This window comes from Babylonia areolata, chromosome 27 (genome assembly GCF_041734735.1).
Source record: "Babylonia areolata isolate BAREFJ2019XMU chromosome 27, ASM4173473v1, whole genome shotgun sequence".
Taxonomy (NCBI): Eukaryota; Metazoa; Mollusca; class Gastropoda; order Neogastropoda; family Buccinidae; genus Babylonia; species Babylonia areolata.
In genome coordinates, this window is record NC_134902.1 from 30,673,366 (window position 1) to 30,695,849 (window position 22,484).

The 22,484-nt window shown below is 44.8% G+C and overlaps 1 protein-coding gene across 1 annotated transcript in view; it reads right to left on the reverse strand.

Annotated features, from left to right (window-relative positions):
• Positions 1 to 998: 998 nt before the first annotated feature.
• The window catches only part of LOC143301513 (WD repeat-containing protein 75-like), a 34,112-nt gene continuing 12,626 nt past the window's right edge, over positions 999 to 22,484 (reverse strand). Inside the window, exons 10-19 of the mRNA XM_076615856.1 lie at positions 21,273 to 21,469; positions 17,938 to 18,125; positions 15,473 to 15,636; positions 12,583 to 12,760; positions 11,790 to 11,881; positions 8,942 to 9,022; positions 7,847 to 8,082; positions 5,716 to 5,877; positions 3,128 to 3,213; positions 999 to 2,204 (exon numbers count right to left, since the gene is read on the reverse strand). Of these exons, the coding sequence (XP_076471971.1) occupies positions 2,129 to 2,204; positions 3,128 to 3,213; positions 5,716 to 5,877; positions 7,847 to 8,082; positions 8,942 to 9,022; positions 11,790 to 11,881; positions 12,583 to 12,760; positions 15,473 to 15,636; positions 17,938 to 18,125; positions 21,273 to 21,469 (1,460 nt within the window). The 3' untranslated portion in view covers positions 999 to 2,128. The remainder of the gene's footprint in view (positions 2,205 to 3,127; positions 3,214 to 5,715; positions 5,878 to 7,846; positions 8,083 to 8,941; positions 9,023 to 11,789; positions 11,882 to 12,582; positions 12,761 to 15,472; positions 15,637 to 17,937; positions 18,126 to 21,272; positions 21,470 to 22,484) is intronic.

Sequence of the window (22,484 nt, forward strand, 5' to 3'; positions counted from 1 at the left end):
TAATGCTAATTCAGGAATGCTTCTCTTCCAAATAGTGTAATAAAATTGTTAAGACCAGAAATTCTACCAATTTTATCAAGTATCTCTGTGGATATCTCAAAGGCTTGCTTATCCCCAGCATCCATTGCTTTGCATCATATGCAACTTGGAAAATTGTATGTTCTACCTCATGAATTTTTTATACCTGCTATTTCATTGGCTTCTCTGATTATTATCGTTATAACTTCGAGAAATTTCGACAAATCACAAAAAAAGGTAAGGCGAAAGCAGGTCACCTTGTCTTATTCAATAATGAAACATGGATTTGTCGTGCCAATCAAATGGGGTAGGGTCTCTGTGAGCCTTCCCAATTATAGTTGACTGTACAGCATGCCAGACGTTACGTTCATGGCTGGGAGAGATCTTTTCTCACTCCGTTTGCGGCAAAACAGTGGCAATGTAAGTGTGCGTGTGTATGTTTGTCGTAAGACCTGGTGTGTGTGGCAGTATTTGTGCGCGCGTGCGTGTGAATTTGAGCAACACTGGCAGTTGCATCCCCTTCTCTTGGGATAAGGAAATGTTAATTATACATTCACGGACGCAATATTCTTGTCCTGTGCCTCTCTGCTGTCGAGTTTTTTTTTCTTTTCATACTTTTTGTTTGTTATTGTCGTTACTATTCATTGTGTTGTTTCCCTACTACTTTGCGACGTAGCACACAGACACGAGTCATAAATTATGCGCATTTGGAGATGGCTATTGTTGTGTGCTACTGTGAGTATGTGTATGTTTTCTTTCACCCAAAACTTTCCAGCGTACATGTGAGGTTGATCGTGCAGTGTGTATGCATAAGTATATTATATAAAAAAAAAGTAAGTGCATTGTTCATAACTACACACACACACACACACACAGTGACATAATAATAGTAAATACAGACGTAGAAAGGAAGAGAAAGAGACAGATATGAGATACAGGAAGCGTGTAAACAGTCCCACTCTCTCATACCACAGACATGGTCACATGCGGTGATTTTATTTCAATCTTTTCAGCCGATTTTTTTCTCACTTCTGTTATTTTTTGTAACTTCTTTTTCAATTTACAAAATAGAACAATACGCACATATCAACCCATTCATACACCTATTCTTTCACCTATTCATACATCATTCCATACATGAATGGTACATGTATGTTTACACACACACACACACACACAAACTTATACTTACACACACGCTTATGCATACACACACACTTCCACACCCACCCACACACACACACACAAACACACTCACTCATACACGCACATCATTTCTTCATTCAGTGTCCAACAGTGCACATTCCTCTCAGAGAAATGTAAAAGTACAACAAGCTGCATTTCGCTTCATTATCGTCCGCTGCTGGCATAAAACATGACCTACTTAGACTCACAGCGTTTTTCTTTACCAACTCTAACGAACCACAACATGATTATGTGTACTTCCACCATGGCTGAACAAATCCTTTCTTCGCCAAACAAATTATCCCACAGGAACAAAACCACATTACATGGGATTTTTTTTTTTTTTAATTTTTAAGTCCCCCATAACACAATTAGCTTCCTGCAACCCGTGTGCGTATACACACAAAAAGAACCCTCACTTAAACAGGAGTTAGCCTGCTATGAATTGTTCACATCCATGCGTAGGCACACTAATCAATATCACACTGATGCAGAAAGAATGATGTTGGTTTTTATGGGTGGTGTTATTTTCTGTTTGGTTAAATTTGAAAATTTTCTGTTTTAACTGCTCAAAGCAGACAGTACAGTATTTTGAATCTGAACATTGAAACTGCTGAATGACCTCTTCTGGACAGAAATGACTCTTGGATTTTAGGCCTTTCAGAAACACGATTCTCAGTGTGCGTGCGCACTTGTGAGTGTGCGCATGCGCACGTGTGTGTGTGTGTGTGTGTGTAGTTGCGTTTGTGTACATGCGTGCGTGTGGGTGCGTGCGTGCATGCGTGTGTGTGGATGTTAGCTTCTGTCTGCCAGGCGAGGGAATTTTGCAGTGACTCGACCAGAACTGGGCGAATGAAATATACAAACAAAAAAAAAGCATATAAATTTCATGTTGACCCCAAGGTGAGAAAATGTGGATCAACTCTCAGGAAGAATCTGTCACCATGGCAACGTCCTCCTCTCTTCCGTGCTCCTGATCCACATCCATGGGCTCTGCTTGTCTGAAAGCAGACAACAAAAGTCATACACGTCGTCATACATGTCTGACAACAAAAGTCATACACATCGTCATACATGTCTGACAACAAAAGTCATACACGTCATCATACATGTCTGACAGCAAGTCATACACGTCGTCATACAAGTCATACACGTCGTCATACATGTCTGACAGCAAGTCATACACGTCGTCATACATGTCTGACAGCAAAAGTCATACACGTCGTCATACATGTCTGACAGCAAAAGTTATTCACGTCGTCATACATGTCTGACAGCAAAAGTCATACACGTCGTCATACATGTCTGACAACAAAAGTCATACACGTCATCATACATGTCTGACAACAAAAGTCATACACGTCATCATACATGTCTGACAGCAAAAGTCATACACGTCGTCATACATGTCTGACAACAAGTCATACACGTCGTCATACAAGTCATACACATCGTCACACATGTCTGACAACGAAAGTCATACACGTCGTCATACAAGTCATACACGTCGTCATACAAGTCATACACGTCGTCATACATGTCTGACAGCAAGTCATACACGTCGTCATACATGTCTGACAACAAAAGTCATACACGTCGTCATACATGACTGACAGCAAAAGTCATACACGTCGTCATACATGTCTGACAGCAAGTCATACACGTCGTCATACATGTCTGACAACGAAAGTCATACACGTCGTCATACAAGTCATACACGTCGTCATAATTGTCTGACAACAAAAGTTATTCACGTCGTCATGCATGTCTGACAAAAAAAGTCATTCACGTCGTCATACATTCTAACAACAAAAGCACACAAACACGCATGCATGCACACACCCGCACGCACACACACACACACACACACAAATGCACGCACACACTCTCACACAGACACAGATACGCACATAAGCGGACTCACCCCTTCTTCCTCAGCATCATCGTGTCCAGCAACCTTTGGGCCTTCTTGCTGAACGAGTCCTCCATAGACAGCCAGTCTGTCATCACCTGCACACACACACACACACACACACACACACACGCACACACACGCACACGCAAGCGCACAAAGAGGCAACTACAGGGCTGATTATTATTACCCATTATATCATTACCCATCATTTCTTAGCACAAACTACAGGGCTGATTATCATACCCATCATTTCTTATTAAAACAAACTACAGGGCTGATTATTATTACCCGTCATTTCTTATTAAAACAAACTACAGGACTGATTATCATTACCAGTCATTTATTAAAACAAGTTACAGGGCTGATTATCATTACCGTCATTTATTAAAACAAACTACAGGGCTGATTATTATTACCAGTCATTTATTAAAACAAACTACATGGCTGATTATCATTACCCATCATTTCTTACCACAAACTACAAGGTTGATTATCATTACCTATCATTTCTTAAAACAAATCAAAGAGAACACAAAAACAATGTTAAATGGTTGATTAAGACAACATCAAAAGACCAGTTTCAGTCAAAGAGAGCACAAGAAAATGATAAAAAGGTTGATTAATACAACGTTGAAAGAACCAGTATATATTCACATCTCACTCACTGCGCACCAAAAGATCACATCACCAACGTCTCATAAATTCAAGTCATCTTAAAAACTTAAAGATTTCCCTCCGGACACACAACAAAGATAAAGCAGTTCATCTCAACTTGATTTTCACATGAATGCTACAGCGATGCTGTGAGAATGCCATGACAGACTATAAAACTGAACCCTATCGTTAAAAGAATAATTAATAAATCAACAACAAACAAGAGAGGCAAGGCCTTCAAGACTCACTTGTGATACACTTTTTTTTTTAAATCCAAGCTTTGTATGTACTGAGTATAATTTCAAAATGTAATGTTTGAGATGCGAAAGATCAGTTTCAAGCAAATTAAGTCCCCTAGCATTAATTACAGAGTAATTTCCCTTTTTTACTATCTGCACCAAAACGTTTGCAAAAAAATAAAACTTCCATGCTTAGCAAAAGAAGTTCCTGTTGGAACAAAAAATTATAATAATGACTGCTCTTGTTGTTGGGTCAGAATATCAGATCAAAGTGCCAAGTTTAGAGAATACAAAAAATATAACAGTAAATGCAGTTTGCATATAATCAGGCTTCATTTTTTTTTTTTTTTGTGCCCATCCCAGAGGTGCAATATTGTTTTAAACAAGATGACTGGAAAAAACTGAATTTTTTACTTTTATGCCTAATTTGGTGTCAACTGACAAAGTATTTGCAGAGAAAATGTCAATGTTAAAGTTTACCACGGACACACACACACACACACACACAGACAACCGAACACCGGGTTAAAACATAGACTCACTTTGTTTACACAAGTGAGTCAAAAAGCACAGCAAATAAAAAAAACACATGCAGATACTGAATAGGTTACGAATCCAAGGTCATGCCTCACTGATCAAACAGGGAAAGTATAAAAAAGACTTTGAAAGAACAGACTGGGTGCTACCTGTAAGACATCTGAAGATGAAATCTATCTTTTAGATCATTGTGTGAAATACAATATTAACCAAAACAGGATACTGAAAGACGTATGTCTGCCAAACGCCATATAACCTTGTGAACTGATATCATATACAAGAAGAACTGCAGCCAAGGCTGGCAAAATTTGTCCATCAATGATTTTTGTGTGTGTTTGTTTGTTGTTTTTTTCTCTCCATATCATATTTATAATGTCTTGTGTCTAATAAACCTCAAGGCTTCATGAAATCAAAGCATTCTATTCTATTCAAGCATCAGCATTTTCACCAAGTAAGCGAAGCAAACCAACGTCTGGCAGTTACAGCACAAACCATCCTCAACTGTATCCCCAATGGCACTGTGAAAGAAAGATGAAATCAAAAAGCATACCCGTTTTTCCCTATTTAATGTCTCAAGAATTCAACTTGTCAAGAAAAAAAAAGTTCATTCTGCTGTGGACACTATGGCAGACACTCTGACGAATATACCGACAGACACACTGACAGACATGCTGACAGATATGCTGACAGTCACGCTGACAAAGAGACAAACTGACACACAGTCACAGACACACTGACAGACACGCTGACAGACACACTGACAGACATGCTGACAGACAGACAAACTGACACACAGTCACAGACACACTGACAGACACGCTGAAAGACACACTGACAAAGAGACAAACTGACACACAGTAACAGACACACTGACAGACACGCTGACAGAGAGGCAAACTGACACAGGTAACAGACACTGACAGACAATACACACACAGGACACACAGTACACGCTGACAAACACGCTGACAAAGAGACAAACTGACACACAGTAACAGACACACTGACAGACACACCGACAGAGAGGCAAAATGACACAGAATAACACACACTGACAGACAAGCTGACAAACACACACACAGTGACACACAGTAACACACAATCACACACACACACACACACACACACACACACACCAACACCCACGGCCCAGCCCCCAGAACCTACATCCAGGCCGGCCAGAGGGCGAACAGCCCGGTGATCCCCCGCCCCTCCTGTTGGCCCTCCCCCCTCCTCCTTGTCCTCCTCCTCCTTCTCCTCCCCCTGACCACGGCTGGACTTCAGCAACGCCTGGAACGGTGTCTGAGGCAGCACCTGTTTCAGCTGCACCTGTCGACAAAACGACGGTCATCATCATCGAAATCACCACCATGTCTACTGTCGTCAGAATCATCATCATCATCACCTCTACTGTCGTCAGAATGGTCATCATCATCACCTCTATTGTCGTCAGAATCATCATCATCATCACCTCTACTGTCGTCAGAATGGTCATCATCATCATCACCTCTACTGACGTCAGAACGATAATCATCATCACCTCTACTGTCGTCAGAATGGTCATCATCACCACCTCTACTGTCGTCAGAATGGTCATCATCATCATCATCACCTCTACTGTCGTCAGAATGGTCATCATCATCATCACCTCTACTGTCGTCAGAATGGTCATCATCATCATCACCTCTACTGTCGACAGAATCATAATCATCATCAGCATCATCATCATCATCATCACCACCTCTACTGTTGTCTGAATGAAAATGATCATCATCATCTTCATCATCACCTCTACTGTTGTCAGAATGAAAATGATCATCATCATCTTCATCATCACCTCTACTGTCATCAGAATGAAAATGATCACCATCATCTTTATCATGACCTCTACTGTCATCAGAATGAAAATTATCATCATCATCATCATCTTCATCATCACCTCTACTGTCATCAGAATGAGAATAATCACCACCATCTTCATCTGTCATCACCTCTACTGTCATCAGAATTATCATTATTGTCACCTGCACTGTCGTCAGTTTCAGTTTCAGTAGCTCAAGGAGGCGTCACTGCGTTCAGGCAAATCCATATACGCCACACCACATCTGCCAAGGAGATGCCTGACCAGCAGCGTAACCCAACGCGCTTAGTCAGGCCTTGAGTGAATATGTCTCGAAGGCATGTTGACAGACAGAAGGTCATGGGTGTAACCAGGGATGAACCAGTGAAAAAATATGACAGAGCGTCGCAAGTTTCCATTTAACCCATGCTTGGCTGGATGCCAGTGAAGTGCTTGGAGAAGTGGTTGAGGATGATCAGATCTTTTCGCTCGAAGAACGGGTATTGCTGCGGTATTCTGTACCTTTTGTAGTTTATAGAGAATGTACTGTGGACAATTTGAAAGGAGTGGTTTGCAGTAGTCCAGGCAAAGCACAGGCAAGGTCTTTTGCTGCTTCAGTGGTTAGGTATTTACGGATATTACCAATAAGTCTTATCTCTATATAGGCTGATTTACAAATATTTGAACCTGCTTGTCCAAGGACATGTGGTCAGAGATGATGTGATCTAAGTTTTTAGCAGAAGAAGCAGATGATATTTCCGAAATTCCAACTTAGATAAATGTGGTGTATAGATCATGGAAACAATCATGTCGTCAGGATAACTGTAATCATTATCATCACCTCTGCTAACATCAGAAGCATTATTAACCATCATCATTACCTGTACTGTCATCAGAATGATAGCCATCATCATCATCATCATCATCATCACCTATACTGTAGTCAGAATGATAGAAATCATCATCATCAACACCACCTGTACAGTTGTCAGAATCACCACTATCATGACCTGTTCTGTTGTCATAATGATTGTCATCATCATCACCATCACCATCATCTTTTCTGTCATTAGGATGACAGCCATCATCATCACCATCACCATCATTATCACGTCCACTAACAACAGAATCATCGCCACCATCATCAACATCATCAACACATCTAATGTCATCAGAATGATAGTAATCATCATCATCACCATCTGTACAGCCGACAGAATCATCACTATCATGACCTGTTCTGTTGTCAGAATATCATCATCATCATCATCATCATCACCTCTACTGCGTCAGATTCTTCATCATCACATCATCATCATCACCTACATCAAAATCAATTCCTTGTGTTTAATCAGCTGGGCAACACATATTCATACAGCACACTTTCCTGTGCGTTTCTGCTCAAGATTCAGTGCTTTTCAGATACATTCATCAGAACCACTCCAGCAGTCACGTCACCTGTGCGCGTGAGCGAGGTGTGCGAGCCTTGTGGCCGGCCAGCGTAGGTGTGAAGAGCGCCTGCTGACTGTCCAGAAGGTAGAGGCGGGACCGGGTCTGCCAGCTCACCTCCCCATCCTCCTCCTCCCCCACTCTGGCCGCGGCACGAGGCAGGAACGCCGCAGCCACCACTGGATTCTTCAGGGCTTGCTTCAGGCACAGCAAGGGACGGTCCTCGCCCAGACGGAACACGTACACTGCCACATGGTATCATTATTATAATGTGTTAGTACCCCCGAAAACGGAGTATGGCTGCCTACATGGCTGGGTAAAAACGGTCATACACGTAAAAGCCCACTCGAGTTGCAGCCCACAAAGAAGGAGATTATGTGTTAGTATCTATCATGGTTGTCTCTGCAAAATCCACTTTCGAAATTTCGATAAAGCAAACATTTATTACTCGCCTCTGCAGCATGTTTCCACAGATTTTTAAAACAATCTCTCAAAGCAATGTTGACATTCTTGCAGAAAGATTCCCTCTCTAAGAAGAATTGAGCATCCCAAACACAGTCATACCCTGTTTCTATTAAAATTTGTCTAATATAACTCGTCCATTTTGAAGAATAAATACCATTTCAATATAAATCAAGTAATATCAAATATATTTTCTCAGAATATTTTTCTGTGTTTGATATCACTAAGCTGGTCCAAAATTTAACTAATCTCATTTTCACTAACACATTAACTGGATAAAAACCAGTTTCTCCATAAACAATTTGGGTCATAGTATTCCTGTTCAGTTTGAACAAGCGTTTCAAAAATTTCAATTCTAATTTTTCAAGAATATCTACATTTTCATAACCCTATATTTCTGCACCATACAACAAAATAGGAACAATCATAGACTGGTACATGTCCAGAACAAAATGTAAAGGTAAGTCTTGATTTCTGGACTGACTGAAGTAACGAAAACATACACTGACTGTCACAATGGCTATCTCTCTCTCACACACACACACACACACACACACACATGCACACACACACACACAAACACACACACACACACACACACACACACACACACACACAGAGTACATGCAGCCTGACACTCACAGTCCTGTTGCCCCGACACAGCACACAACAGCTCCCCATCCGTCGCCAGCAAGGCATCAGGCATTGCCACCTGCAGGTGAACTGCAACAGAGAACCCACGTACGGTACTGTATTCAAGCTGAGAAAAATGTCCAGGAGAGTTTCCACTGAAAATCGGTTGGGGTCCAAGGGCTGCCTTAGGCCCCTTGTGGAATGCAGGGGTGTCCAGGTGTGTGTGTGTGTGTATGTGTGTGTGTGTATGTGTGTGTGTGTGTGCATGTGTGTGTGTGTGTCTGTATGACAGAGAGTGTGTGTATTGATCATTATTTTGTATTTGTATTTGTATTTCTTTTTATCACAACAGATTTCTCTGTGTGAAATTCGGGCTGCTCTCCCCAGGGAGAGCGAGTCGCTACACTACAGCGCCACCCTTTTTTTTGTATTTTTTCCTGTGTGCAGTTTAATTTGTTTTTCCTATCGAAGTGGATTTTTCTACAGAATTTTGCCAGGAACAACCCTTTGTTGCCGTGGGTTCTTTTACGTGCGCTAAGTGCATGCTGCACACGGGACCTCGGTTTATCGTCTCATCCGAATGACTAGCGTCCAGACCACCACTCAAGGTCTAGTGGAGGGGGAGAAAATATCGGTGGCTGAGCTGTGATTCGAACCAACGCGCTCAGATTCTCTCGCTTCCTATGCGGACGCGTTACCTCTAGGCCATCACTCCACATATGTGTGTGTCTGTGTGACAGAGAGTGTGTGTACTGATCATTATGTGTGTGTCTGTGTGACAGAGAGTGTGTGTACTGATCATTATGTGTGTGTCTGTGTGTCTGTGTGACAGAGAGTGTGTGTATTGATCATTATGTGTGTGTCTGTGTGACAGAGAGTGTGTGTACTGATCATTATGTGTGTGTCTGTGTGTCTGTGTGAAAGAGAGTGTGTGTATTGATCATTATGTGTGTGTGGGGAGGGGGAGGTGAGAGTGCATATATGTGTGGGGACTGGACGAAAATTAAACATACTCATCAATTTTTTTTTTTTTCTCTCTCTCTGAAAACATTTTTTTTCCCTCTGAAATCAACCTCTCTTCTGCTGAAAATAGTGGATCCACTGACAGTTCCCCAGCCTGTGTATTGTGTTGTACTAAAATATCATATTGTACTGTTTCCCAACTTCATTTTTTTTTTTTTTTTTTTTTTTTAAATAAATTTCTCTTTACAAAGTTCATCAGCTTGACTTTTTAAAATGCCGAGGAACAACAATAACAGTTAAGATTTCCAGAGTTTGCAACTGCAATTGGCGTTGTTGAGAGGGCCAGAAATAGAGGGCCCAGAATTGTGTTGTTGAGAGGGCCAGAAATAGAGGGCCCAGAGTATCCGCAAATCGATTGCGATTGCACCTTAATTTTAGCCCGATCTCCCAATCGAACCATATAATTATGTGACCTTGTTCAAGACAAAATTTGACAAAGAAACAAGAACACCAGAGAATCGACAGACAGACAGAAAATACGAAAAAAAACTTAGCCGTATGAGAGAGCACAGGAACAGGAGTCATAATGGCTGCCGGAAAAAGAGGGCACTAGCCAGCGGGACAAAGGGGAGGTTACCTACTTCCGGGAGGTTATCGGCCATAGTTTCGTTTTCTCCGGATAGGTTACAAAGTTCATCAGATTGACTTTTTAAACTGCCTAGGAACAACAATAACAGTTAAGATTTCCAGAGTTTGCAACTGCATTGCAGCTGATGTGCCAGGAGAATGAGAGAAACCTGTCAAAGTGAACAGACCTCTTGGCCTGACCGACTTTCCAAAAACTCCGTAAGTCAAGTGACTGGTTTGCTGCCACATCGATGGTTAATTTCTAGTTTGTCGGTGTCAATGACCCACAACTGACCATGTCCCTCCAAGCCAACTCCATCACACCAGGTATGGCTCTCAAAGACTCAAAGCTATTAAAAAACAAGAGAGGCAAGGCCTTCAAGACACTTGTGATACACTTAAAAAAAAGAAAATCCAAGCTTTTTATGTACTGAGTATAATTTCAAAATGTAATGTTTAAGATGAGAAAGATCAGTTTAAAGCAAATTAAGTCCCCTAGCATTAATTACAGAGTAATTTCCCTTTTTTACTGTCTGCACCAAAACGTTTTCAAATAAATAAAACCTCCATGCTTAGCGAAAGAAGTTCCTGTTTGAACAAAAAATGAAAATAATGACTGCTCTTGTTGTTGGGTCGAATATCAGATCAAAGTGCCAAGTTTAGAGAATACAAAAAATATAAATATAACAGTAAATGCAGTTTGCATATAATCAGGCTTCATTTTTTTTTTTTTTTTTTTTTTTTTTTTTTTGTGCCCATCCCAGAGGTGCAATATTGTTTTAAACAAGATGACTGGAAAGAACTGAATTTTTCCTATTTTTATGCCTAATTTGGTGTCAACTGACAAAGTATTTGCAGAGAAAATGTCAATGTTAAAGTTTACCACGGACACACAGAACACACACACAGACACACAGACACACACACACACACACACACACACACAACTGAACACCGGGTTAAAACATAGACTCACTTTGTTTACACAAGTGAGTCAAAAATGAAACAGAAACAAACAAAATAACCCACTTTGGGGGTAGCAGGCCTATTCAGATAAAAAGAATACAAGCATAGCACATCATGCAGGTAAAATATCAAAATATTTTCTCTTTTACACACACACAAACACACACATACACACACACACACACACACACACAAACACATACACAACACACACGCATACACACACACAAAAACACACACAGTATGAGAATGTTCTCCCAAAGCATCATCATCCTGGGCCAGGTGAGATAACATCACTTACCTGACAGTGACTTAAGGTCCAGGACCATCAGGTGTGACGTGGTGGAGACTGCGATGAAGTGGGCACAGCTCCCAACCCCAAACTCCATGCACCTGTCCACACAATCACATCAACACACACATCATGTCACTGTCGTAACAGGTAAGCAAAACACCTGTCCACACACACCAACACACACATTACGTCACCGTCGTAACAGGTAAGCAAAACACCTGTCCACACACACCAACACACACATCACGTCACTGTCATAACAGGTAAGCAAAACACTTGTCTCCACACGATCACACCAACACACACATCACATCACTCTCATAACTGGTAAGCAAAACACCTGTCCACACAAGCACCACCACACACACATCACGTCACTGTCGTAACAAGTAAGCATAACACCTGTCCACACACACACCTACACACACGTTGCACCATTGTCATAACAGGTAAACAACGCACCTGTCCACACACACAACACACAGCTCACATCACTTTCTGCATCACAGGTAAACAACGCACCTGCCCACACACATAAACACACAGCTCACATCACTTTCTGCGTCACAGGTAAACAACGCAACTGCCCACACACATAAACACAAAGCTCACATCACTTTCTGCATAACATTCCTGTCCACCTCGGACACTGACCGGATGGTGTGGTCCAGCAACACAAACCCTCTCTCTCTCTCTCTCTCTCTCTCTCACACACACACACACACACACACACACAAAACAAAAAAAAACAAAAAAAACTAGGAAGAGAGTATCATCCCTGTCCTGCCCAGACACTGACCGGATGGTGTGGTCCAGCAACAGTTTGTCCAGAAGAACATTGCGTTCAGGGTCCCACAGCGTCAGGACTGTGTCAAACACCACCGCCAGTGTCGTGCCGTCGCTGGAAAAGCGGGCGATGCTGGCTGGATGGCTCCGGTAGTGACCCACCCACTGACAGGTCCACTGCCGTACAGGCTCTGTAAGCACAGTGACGTCCACAACACACTGTCACAATGGTGTTTGACAGACAGTGAGACACACACACTGTCACAATGGTGTTTGACACACAGTGAGACACACACACACTGTCACAATGGTGTTTGACACACAGTGAGACACACACACTGTCACAATGGTGTTTGACACAATGAGACACACACACTGTCACAATGGTGTTTGACACACAATGAGACACACACACTGTCACAATGGTGTTTGACACACAATGAGACACACACACTGTCACAATGGTGTTTGACACACAATGAGACACATACACTGTCACAATGGTGTTTGACACACAATGAGGCACACACACTGTCACAATGGTGTTTGACACACAGAGACACACACACTGTCACAATGGTGTTTGACACACAGTGAGACACACACACTGTCACAATGGTGTTTGACACACAGTGAGACACACACACTGTCACAATGGTGTTTGACACACAATGAGACACACACACTGTCACAATGGTGTTTGACACACAGTGAGACACACACACTGTCACAATGGTGTTTGACACACAATGAGACACATACACTGTCACAATGGTGTTTGACACACAATGAGGCACACACACTGTCACAATGGTGTTTGACACACAGAGACACACACACTGTCACAATGGTGTTTGACACACAATGAGGCACACACACTGTCACAATGGTGTTTGACACACAGTGAGACACACACACTGTCACAATGGTGTTTGACACACAGTGAGACACACACACTGTCACAATGGTGTTTGACACACAGTGAGACACACACACTGTCACAATGGTATCTGACACACAAACACACTCACTCACAATGGTGTCTCACACACACACACATTGACTGTAACATGGACTGTCACAATGACGTATCTAAAATACAAACTGGCTGTTACAATGGCTATCTGACACATACACTGACTGTCACTATGGCTGTCTCACACACACACACACTGACTGTCACAATTGCTGTCTGACACACACACACACACACACACACACACACAAACACACACACACACACACACATACACACACTGACTGTAAAAATGGCTAACACACACACACACACACACACACACACACACACACACACACACACACTGACTGTAAAAATGGCTATCTAACACACACACACACACACTGACTGTAAAAATGGCTGTCTAACACACACACACACACACACACACACACACACTTACTGTAAAAATGGCTATCTGAAACATATTGTCAAAAAGGCTATCTGACACACACACTGACAGTCACAATGGCTATCTGACACACACACTGACAGTCGCAATGGCTATCTGACACACACACTGCCTGTCAAAAAGGCTATGTGACGCACACACACTGACTGTCACAATGGCCATTTGTGTGTGTGTGTGTGTGTGTGTGTGTGTGTACAAACTCACTCTCCACACACACACACACACACACACACACACACACACACAGATTCTTTCTATCCACACACACACTTACTCTCTCCCTCTCTCTCTTTCCACATAAACCCATACACAAACTACACCCCCCTCACCCCCCCCCCCCCAGATATGTGAACTTTCTTTGATCTCTTCCTGCTGTAATCAGACTGGGTCTTGCTGCTTGTTGTTGACAGCTGGAAGAGGCCGTCATACCCTGTGCTCACCAGATTCTCTCTCCACACACACACACTCTCTCTCTCTCTCTCTTTCTCCACATACACACACACTCTATCTCTCTCTCTTCACACACACACATACAATCTCTCCCTATCTCCACACATATACACTCTCTCCCTCTATCTCTTCACACACATACACACACTCTCTCTCTCCACACACACACACACACACACGCACACACACACACAAATTCTCTCTCTCCTCAAACTGACACACACACACACTCTCTCTCTCTCTCTCCCTCCCCCCTACCCCCCACACAAACTACAACCCCCTCACCAACCCTACCCTTGCCCCTCCTCCAACATCCCTACGGTTCCCCCCCCCCCACCCCATCCCCACTCCCCCTCATTCCTAGAGACCAACAGACCCCCCAAAGGGATGATGACAAGTGCTTACTGCCGTGGAGCATCTCTGTCACCAGTGACCACAGCTTGAAGAGGCCGTCGTCCCCTGTGCTCACCAGATTCTCTCTCCACACACACACACACACACACGCACACACACACACAAATTCTCTCTCTCCTCACACTGACACACACACACACACTCTCTCTCTCCCTCCCCCCTACCCCCCACACAAACTACAACCCCCTCACCAACCCTACCCTTGCCCCTCCTCCAACATCCCTACGGTTCCCCCCCCCCCCCACCCCATCCCCACTCCCCCTCATTCCTAGAGACCAACAGACCCCCCAAAGGGATGATGACAAGTGCTTACTGCCGTGGAGCATCTCTGTCACCAGTGACCACAGCTTGAAGAGGCCGTCGTCCCCTGTGCTCACCAGATTCTCTCTCCACACACACACACACACACACGCACACACACACACAAATTCTCTCTCTCCTCACACTGACACACACACACACACTCTCTCTCTCTCTCCCTCCCCCCTACCCCCCACACAAACTACAACCCCCTCACCAACCCTCCCCTTGCCCCTCCTCCAACATCCCTACGGTTCCCCCCTCCACCCCCACCCCCCCCCCCAAAAAAAGATGATGACAAGTGCTTACTGCCATGGTGTGTCTCTGTCACCAGTGACCACAGCTTGAAGAGGCCGTCGTCCCCTGCACTGACCAGGACCGGAGACCCAGACTGGGAGGACTTGCCAGGTTTGAACCTCAGACACCGCACCGCTTTGTAGTGCGGCATCTCCACCGTGGTGTTCAGCTGGTAACTGCCGGCACACGTCAACACGCATGAGTATGTACGCGCACAGACATATGTTATACACATAAACACACACACACACACACACAGAGAAAAACACACCAGCGTGCTCACGCTTGTGCGCACACACACACACACACATGCATCACAGACACACACACAAACACATATACAAGCACGCTCATGCTTGTGCACACACACATTACAGACACACACATGTGCACATATATAAATACATGTATTAAATGATTTTTCATATACACACAAATGAAATAAAATAGTACTATCATTTCCAACCTACATGGTGACACATCACATAACATGCGCCCCTTCAATTTATAGGAAAAAAAAAGAAGATATTTTGAACACGTGTAAGGAGAACTCATCCAAAAAATCACATCTGCTGAAAATCTCGAGAAGCGAAAGACCTCCATACTAACTGGAGCAGTATAGTGATACTGGATGTTGTTCTCTGACAGGTCGACGGGCGCAATAGCCGAGTGGTTAAAGCGTTGGACTGTCAATCTGAGGGTCCCGGGTTCGAATCACGGTGACGGCGCCGGGTGGGTAAACGGGTGGAAATTTTTACGATCTCCCAGGTCAACATATGTGCAGACCTGCTAGTGCCTGAACCCCCTTCGTGTGTATATGCAAGCAGAAGATCAAATACGCACGTTAAAGATCCTGTAATCCATGTCAGCGTTCGGTGGGTTATGGAAACAAGAACATACCCTGCATGCACACCCCCGAAAACAGAGCTATGGCTGCCTACATGGCGGGGTAAAAACGATCATACATGTAAAAGCCCACTCGTGTGCATACGAGTGAACGCAGAAGAAGAAGTTCTCTGACAGGTCCAATCACCTTCCAGAAACTGGATCAGAACGTCAGTAAAGTTGTATTTGTCTGCTTGTCAACAGAACTCCACTCGGTCACTTTGTCTACTCTTGTCTCTGCCTCTTCATCAGCTGGGAACTCCACCTGGGGCCGTATCCAAGAGACCATCGTGCCAGCAGTTAAATGTGTGTCTGCGAGTAATCTGCCTGAGGCAAGGCAAACTGCCTGAGGGTTAGCAACATCCGGTATCCAGGAACACAAATACCCACCTGTGGTTCTACAAACCCCGAAGGCAACTTACCCTTACTATCTGCCAAGGGTGACAGCCCGCAAAGCAGAGGTAAATATGGTGAATCCTTTTGTTGCAGTAGTTATTTTAAGGGAAAATAAGCGTTTTGCAGAGAGACTGTGTGTTGAATATGGCCTCTGATAGTTTGATTTTATTCCTTCTTTCTTTGCTTGGCAGTCAAAATTGATGTACTGAGACTGGCAGATGTCATTATATTCCATATAAATTATGTATGTAGCTGTGAAGTGAGTGCACTTGCAGATGACAGATTTGGAATGCCCTAAGTTTGCAGATCATCGAAATTCGTTCATTCCAGAGGAATATTTGAATCCAGACTCCATTGTTTTTGTTCATTTTTGCAATTAGCTGTAAAGCTGGGAGGACGATGTGTCAGAATGTGAAAGTGGCCCCTAGATTTGACGAGTTACTGACTCTGATCAATGCTTCGCCACTGAAGCTTTTTCTTTTCTTTTTTTTTCCTTTTTTTTTTCACACTGTGGCACGGTGCAAAGTAAAAGAGCATGTGCAGAAGGGAATCCCTGGAATTTTTATTTATAGACCATGGGTTAGCTGCCTAAGTGCACTTTGTATGTCTTGAATACGAAGATAACCTGGCCTTCAAGGTAAACTGTAACCGCGGGTCCCTGCCCTGTCAAGGGTAACTTGCCTTCAGGCAAAAGAGGGCGCTAGCCAGCAGGACAAAGGGGAGGTTACCTACTTCCGGGAGGTTATCGGCCGTAGTTTTGTTTTCTCCGCATAGGCGGATAGTAGTTTGCACAGGACAGGAATGTCAGACCTCTGCCAGAGTCTGCACAAGTTCGGTCACGGTTAAGTATGTGTAATTAAATGATTTTTGTCTTGAATACGACCCCTGATGTCCACAAACTCCCCTGCTCTGAAGCCTTCCATTCAACTTGCGCTGTTGGTCTAGCCCCAGAGCAATGACTTGTTACATTGCACCACTATCAATGTCTGATGACAATGTTTTCCCCCAGATCTTGAAAAAAGTGAATGAAAAAAATAAATTTTAATAAAAAAAGATAAAATAATATGAAATAAAATAAAATAAAATAAAATAAAAATGAATAAAAAAATAAATGTTAGCTCTACTAGGATAAGCTCAACCAGTGCACAGCCCTGGTGTCCAAAAAAAAAAAAAAAAAAACCCACCGTCACACTTACTTTTGCTGCTTCTTGTTGTAGCGCCAAAACTTCAGACAGTACTCTGGGGTGGAGGCGCCATCTTCCCATCTCTGGAACGTGGCCAACCAATCACCGTTGGGGTCAAAGGCCGCCTGCTCCACCTCGGTGACAGTGGGCGGCTTCTGAAGGTTGTCCGGGGAGACGTAGTTGTGACCCACGATGTCCAGCTGTCAACAGGTCAACAGGTCACCCAAACCTCATCATCACCATTCCCTCTGTAACCCTCCACCCCACCCCACCCCGCCGTCATCATTCTCCGTTCTCTCTATAATCTCCCCCCCTCCCCCCACCATCATCATCACCATTCTCTCTGTAATCCACCCCCCCCACCCTCATCATCACCATTCTCTCTGTCACCCCCACCATTGTCATCACCATTCTCTCTATCACCCCCCACCCTCATCATCACCATTCTCTCTGTCACCCCCACCATCATCATCACCATTCTCTCTATCACCCCCACCTTCATCATCACCATTCTCTCTATCACCCCCCACCCTCATCATCATCACCCCCACCGTCATCATCACCATTCTCTCTGTCACCCCCACCCTCATCATCACCATTCTCTCTATCATCTCCCCCCCCCATGCCCCCCACGCTCATCATCAACATTCTCTCTATCACCCCCACCCTCATCATCAACATTCTCTCTATCACCCCCACCCTCATCATCATCACCCCCACCCTCATCATCACCATTCTATCACCCCCACCTCATCATCACCATTCTCTCTATCACCCCCACCTCATCATCACTATTCTATCACCCCCACCCTCATCATCACCATTCTATCACCCCCACCTCATCATCACCATTCTATCACCCCCCACCCTCATCATCATCACCCCCACCCTCATCATCACCATTCTCTCTGTCACCCCCACCCTCATCATCACCATTCTATCACCCCCACCTCATCATCACCATTCTCTCTATCACCCCCACCTCATCATCACCATTCTATCACCCCACCTCATCATCACCATTCTATCACCCCCACCTCATCATCACCATTCTCTCTATCACCCCCACCTCATCATCACCATTCTATCACCCCCACCTCATCATCACCATTCTCTCTATCACCCCCACCTCATCATCACCACTCTCTCTATCACCCCCACCCTCATCATCACCATTCTCTCTATCACCCCCACCTCATCATCACCATTCTCTCTATCACCCCCACCTCATCATCACCATTCTATCACCCCCACCTCATCATCACCATTCTATCACCCCCACCTCATCATCACCATTCTATCACCCCCCACCCTCATCATCATCACCCCCACCCTCATCATCACCATTCTCTCTATCACCCCCACCTCATCATCACCATTCTATCACCCCCCACCCTCATCATCATCACCCCCACCCTCATCATCACCATTCTCTCTGTCACCCCCACCTCATCATCACCATTCTATCACCCCCACCTCATCATCACCATTCTATCACCCCCACCTCATCATCACCATTCTATCACCCCCACCCTCATCATCATCACCCCCACCCTCATCATCACCATTCTCTCTATCACCCCCACCTCATCATCACCATTCTATCACCCCCACCTCATCATCACCATTCTATCACCCCCACCTCATCATCACCATTCTATCACCCCCCACCCTCATCATCATCACCCCCACCCTCATCATCACCATTCTCTCTATCACCCCCACCTCATCATCACCATTCTATCACCCCCACCTCATCATCACCATTCTATCACCCCCCACCCTCATCATCGCCATTCTATCACCCCCACCCTCATCATCAACATTCTCTCTATCACCCCCACCCTCATCATCACCATTCTCTCTATCACCCCCAAACTCATCACCATTCTCTCTATCACCCCCACCGTCATCATCAACATTCTCTCTAACACCCCCCACCGTCATCATCAACATTCTCTCAGTCACCCCCACCCTCCTCATCATCACCATTCTCTCTATCACCCTCACCGTCATCATCAACATTCTCTCTAACACCCCCCACCGTCATCATCAACATTCTCTCTATCACCCCCACCATCATCATCACCATTCTCTCTATCACCCCCACAATCATCATCACCATTCTCTCTGCCACCCCCACCCTCATCACCATTCTCTCTATCACCCCCACCGTCATCATCAACATTCTCTCTATCACCCCCACCCTCATCATCACCATTCTCTCTATCACCCCCACCCTCATCACCATTCTCTCTATCACCCCCACCGTCACCATCAACATTCTCTCTATCACCCCCCACCGTCATCATCAACATTCTCTCTATCACCCCCCACCCTCATCATCAACATTCTCTCTATCACCCCCACCCTCATCACCATTCTCTCTATCACCCCCACCGTCATCATCACCATTCTCTCTATCACCCCCACCGTCATCATCACCATTCTCTCTATCACCCCCACCCTCATCATCAACATTCTCTCTATCACCCCCCACCCTCATCATCACCATTCTCTCAGTCACCCCCCACCCCCCTCATCATCACCATTCTCTCAGTCACCCCCCACCCCCCTCATCATCATCATTCTCTCTGTCACCCCCCCACCCCCTCATCATCACCATTCTCTCTGTCACCCCCCACCCCCCTCATCATCACCATTCTCTCTGTCACCCCCCCACCCCCCTCATCATCACCATTCTCTCTGTCAACCCCCACCCCCCTCATCATCACCATTCTCTCAGTCACCCCCCACCCCCCTCATCATCACCATTCTCTCAGTCACCCCCCACCCCCCTCATCATCACCATTCTCTCAGTCACCCCCACCCCCCTCATCATCACCATTCTCTCAGTCATCCCCCACCACCATCATCATCACCATTCTCTCAGTCACCCCCACCCCCCTCATCATCACCATTCTCTCAGTCACCCCCCACCACCATCATCATCACCATTCTCTCTGTCACCCCCCACCCCCACCCCCACATCATCATCACCATTCCCTCTGTACCACCTCCCCCCCTCCCCTCATCATCATCACCATTCCCTCTGTACCACCTCCCCCCCTCCCCTCATCATCATCACCATTCCCTCTGTACCACCTCCGCCCCCCCACCCCCCTCCATCATCACCATTCCTACTGTAAATGTATACCCCCCACCTGCCCCTGCTCCATTCAACCCCACCCCCACCACCCCACACCCCACACTCACAAACTACCCCCCCCCCAGTCCCCCACCGACCCTCCCCTGGCCCCTCCCCCCACACCCCACAGTACAAACTCCTCTCCTCTAACCCCTTCCTCTACCCCCCTCTCCACCCCCCTGCCTGCCTGCATCCTCACATTGTACAGCTGGCAGTCGGCTTCAATGTTGTAGAACTGCAGGTGCCCTGGCCTCCCGTTGGTCACCAGGGCCCGAGAGCGGGGATCCACCAGAAGACCCACGGGCGTCGGGCGGGTCGCGGAGGACCCAAGGTGCGCGCGGGCCAGGCCTCGCATAGCGTGCACGATGCTCAGGCTGCTGGTGATCAGCTGCAGGACTGTGCAATGAACACACACACACACATTTCAATTTCAAGTTCAAATACAATAATTTTCTCCACAACTTCTTTTGTGTTTTATCTCCTTTTGATGAGAAAGATAGAAATGTATCATCTGCAAACTGACTGATTTGAAGATTGAATCTTCTTCTTCTTCTTCGTTCATGGGCTGCAACTCCCGCATTCACTTTTATGTACACAAGTAGGCTTTTACGTGTATGACCGTTTTTACACTGCCATGTAGGTAGCCATACTCTGTTTTCAGGGGTGTGCATGCTGGGCATGTTCTTGTTTCCATAACCACCAAATGCTGACATGGATTACAGGATCTTTAATGTGCATATTTGATCTTCTGCTTGCGTATACACGCGAAGGGGTTTCAGGAACAAGCAGGTCTGCATGTATGTTGACCTGGGAGATCGGAAAAATCTCCATCTTTTACCTACCAGGCGCCGTTACCTGAGATTCGAACTCAGGACCCTCAGACTGAAAGTCCAACGCTTTAACCGCTCGGCTATTGCACCTGTCAGATTGAATCTAATATATTTTTACCTCTGATATTATTTTCATTTTCTCAGATTTTACTGGCCAAAAGTTCAGAACAGTACAAAAAAATATGGGGAAATCAGATCCCCCTGGAAACACCCCCTTTGTATTTATTATTCGTTAGATATTTTTCCAACTGTGATGTATGCCAAAATATTTGTATAAAAGGTGGATGTCAATCTGTATATTTCTTCCCCAAATCCAAATGACTGGTATTCTTTTCTTTTTCATATCCAGCTTACAGAGTGAAAGGCCTTTTAAAAGTCCACTAACAATAACAATTCAGCAGGAAGATGTTTTTCTTCTGAATAATGCATAATGTTTCACAGAATGATGTTACTGCCAATATGTCTCCCAGGGATAATGCCTGTCTGGTCCTCACTCTACACACACACACACACACACACACACACACCCCACAATCACTGATGTATAGATAACCTTTTAACTCAAGGAACTTATTTATAAT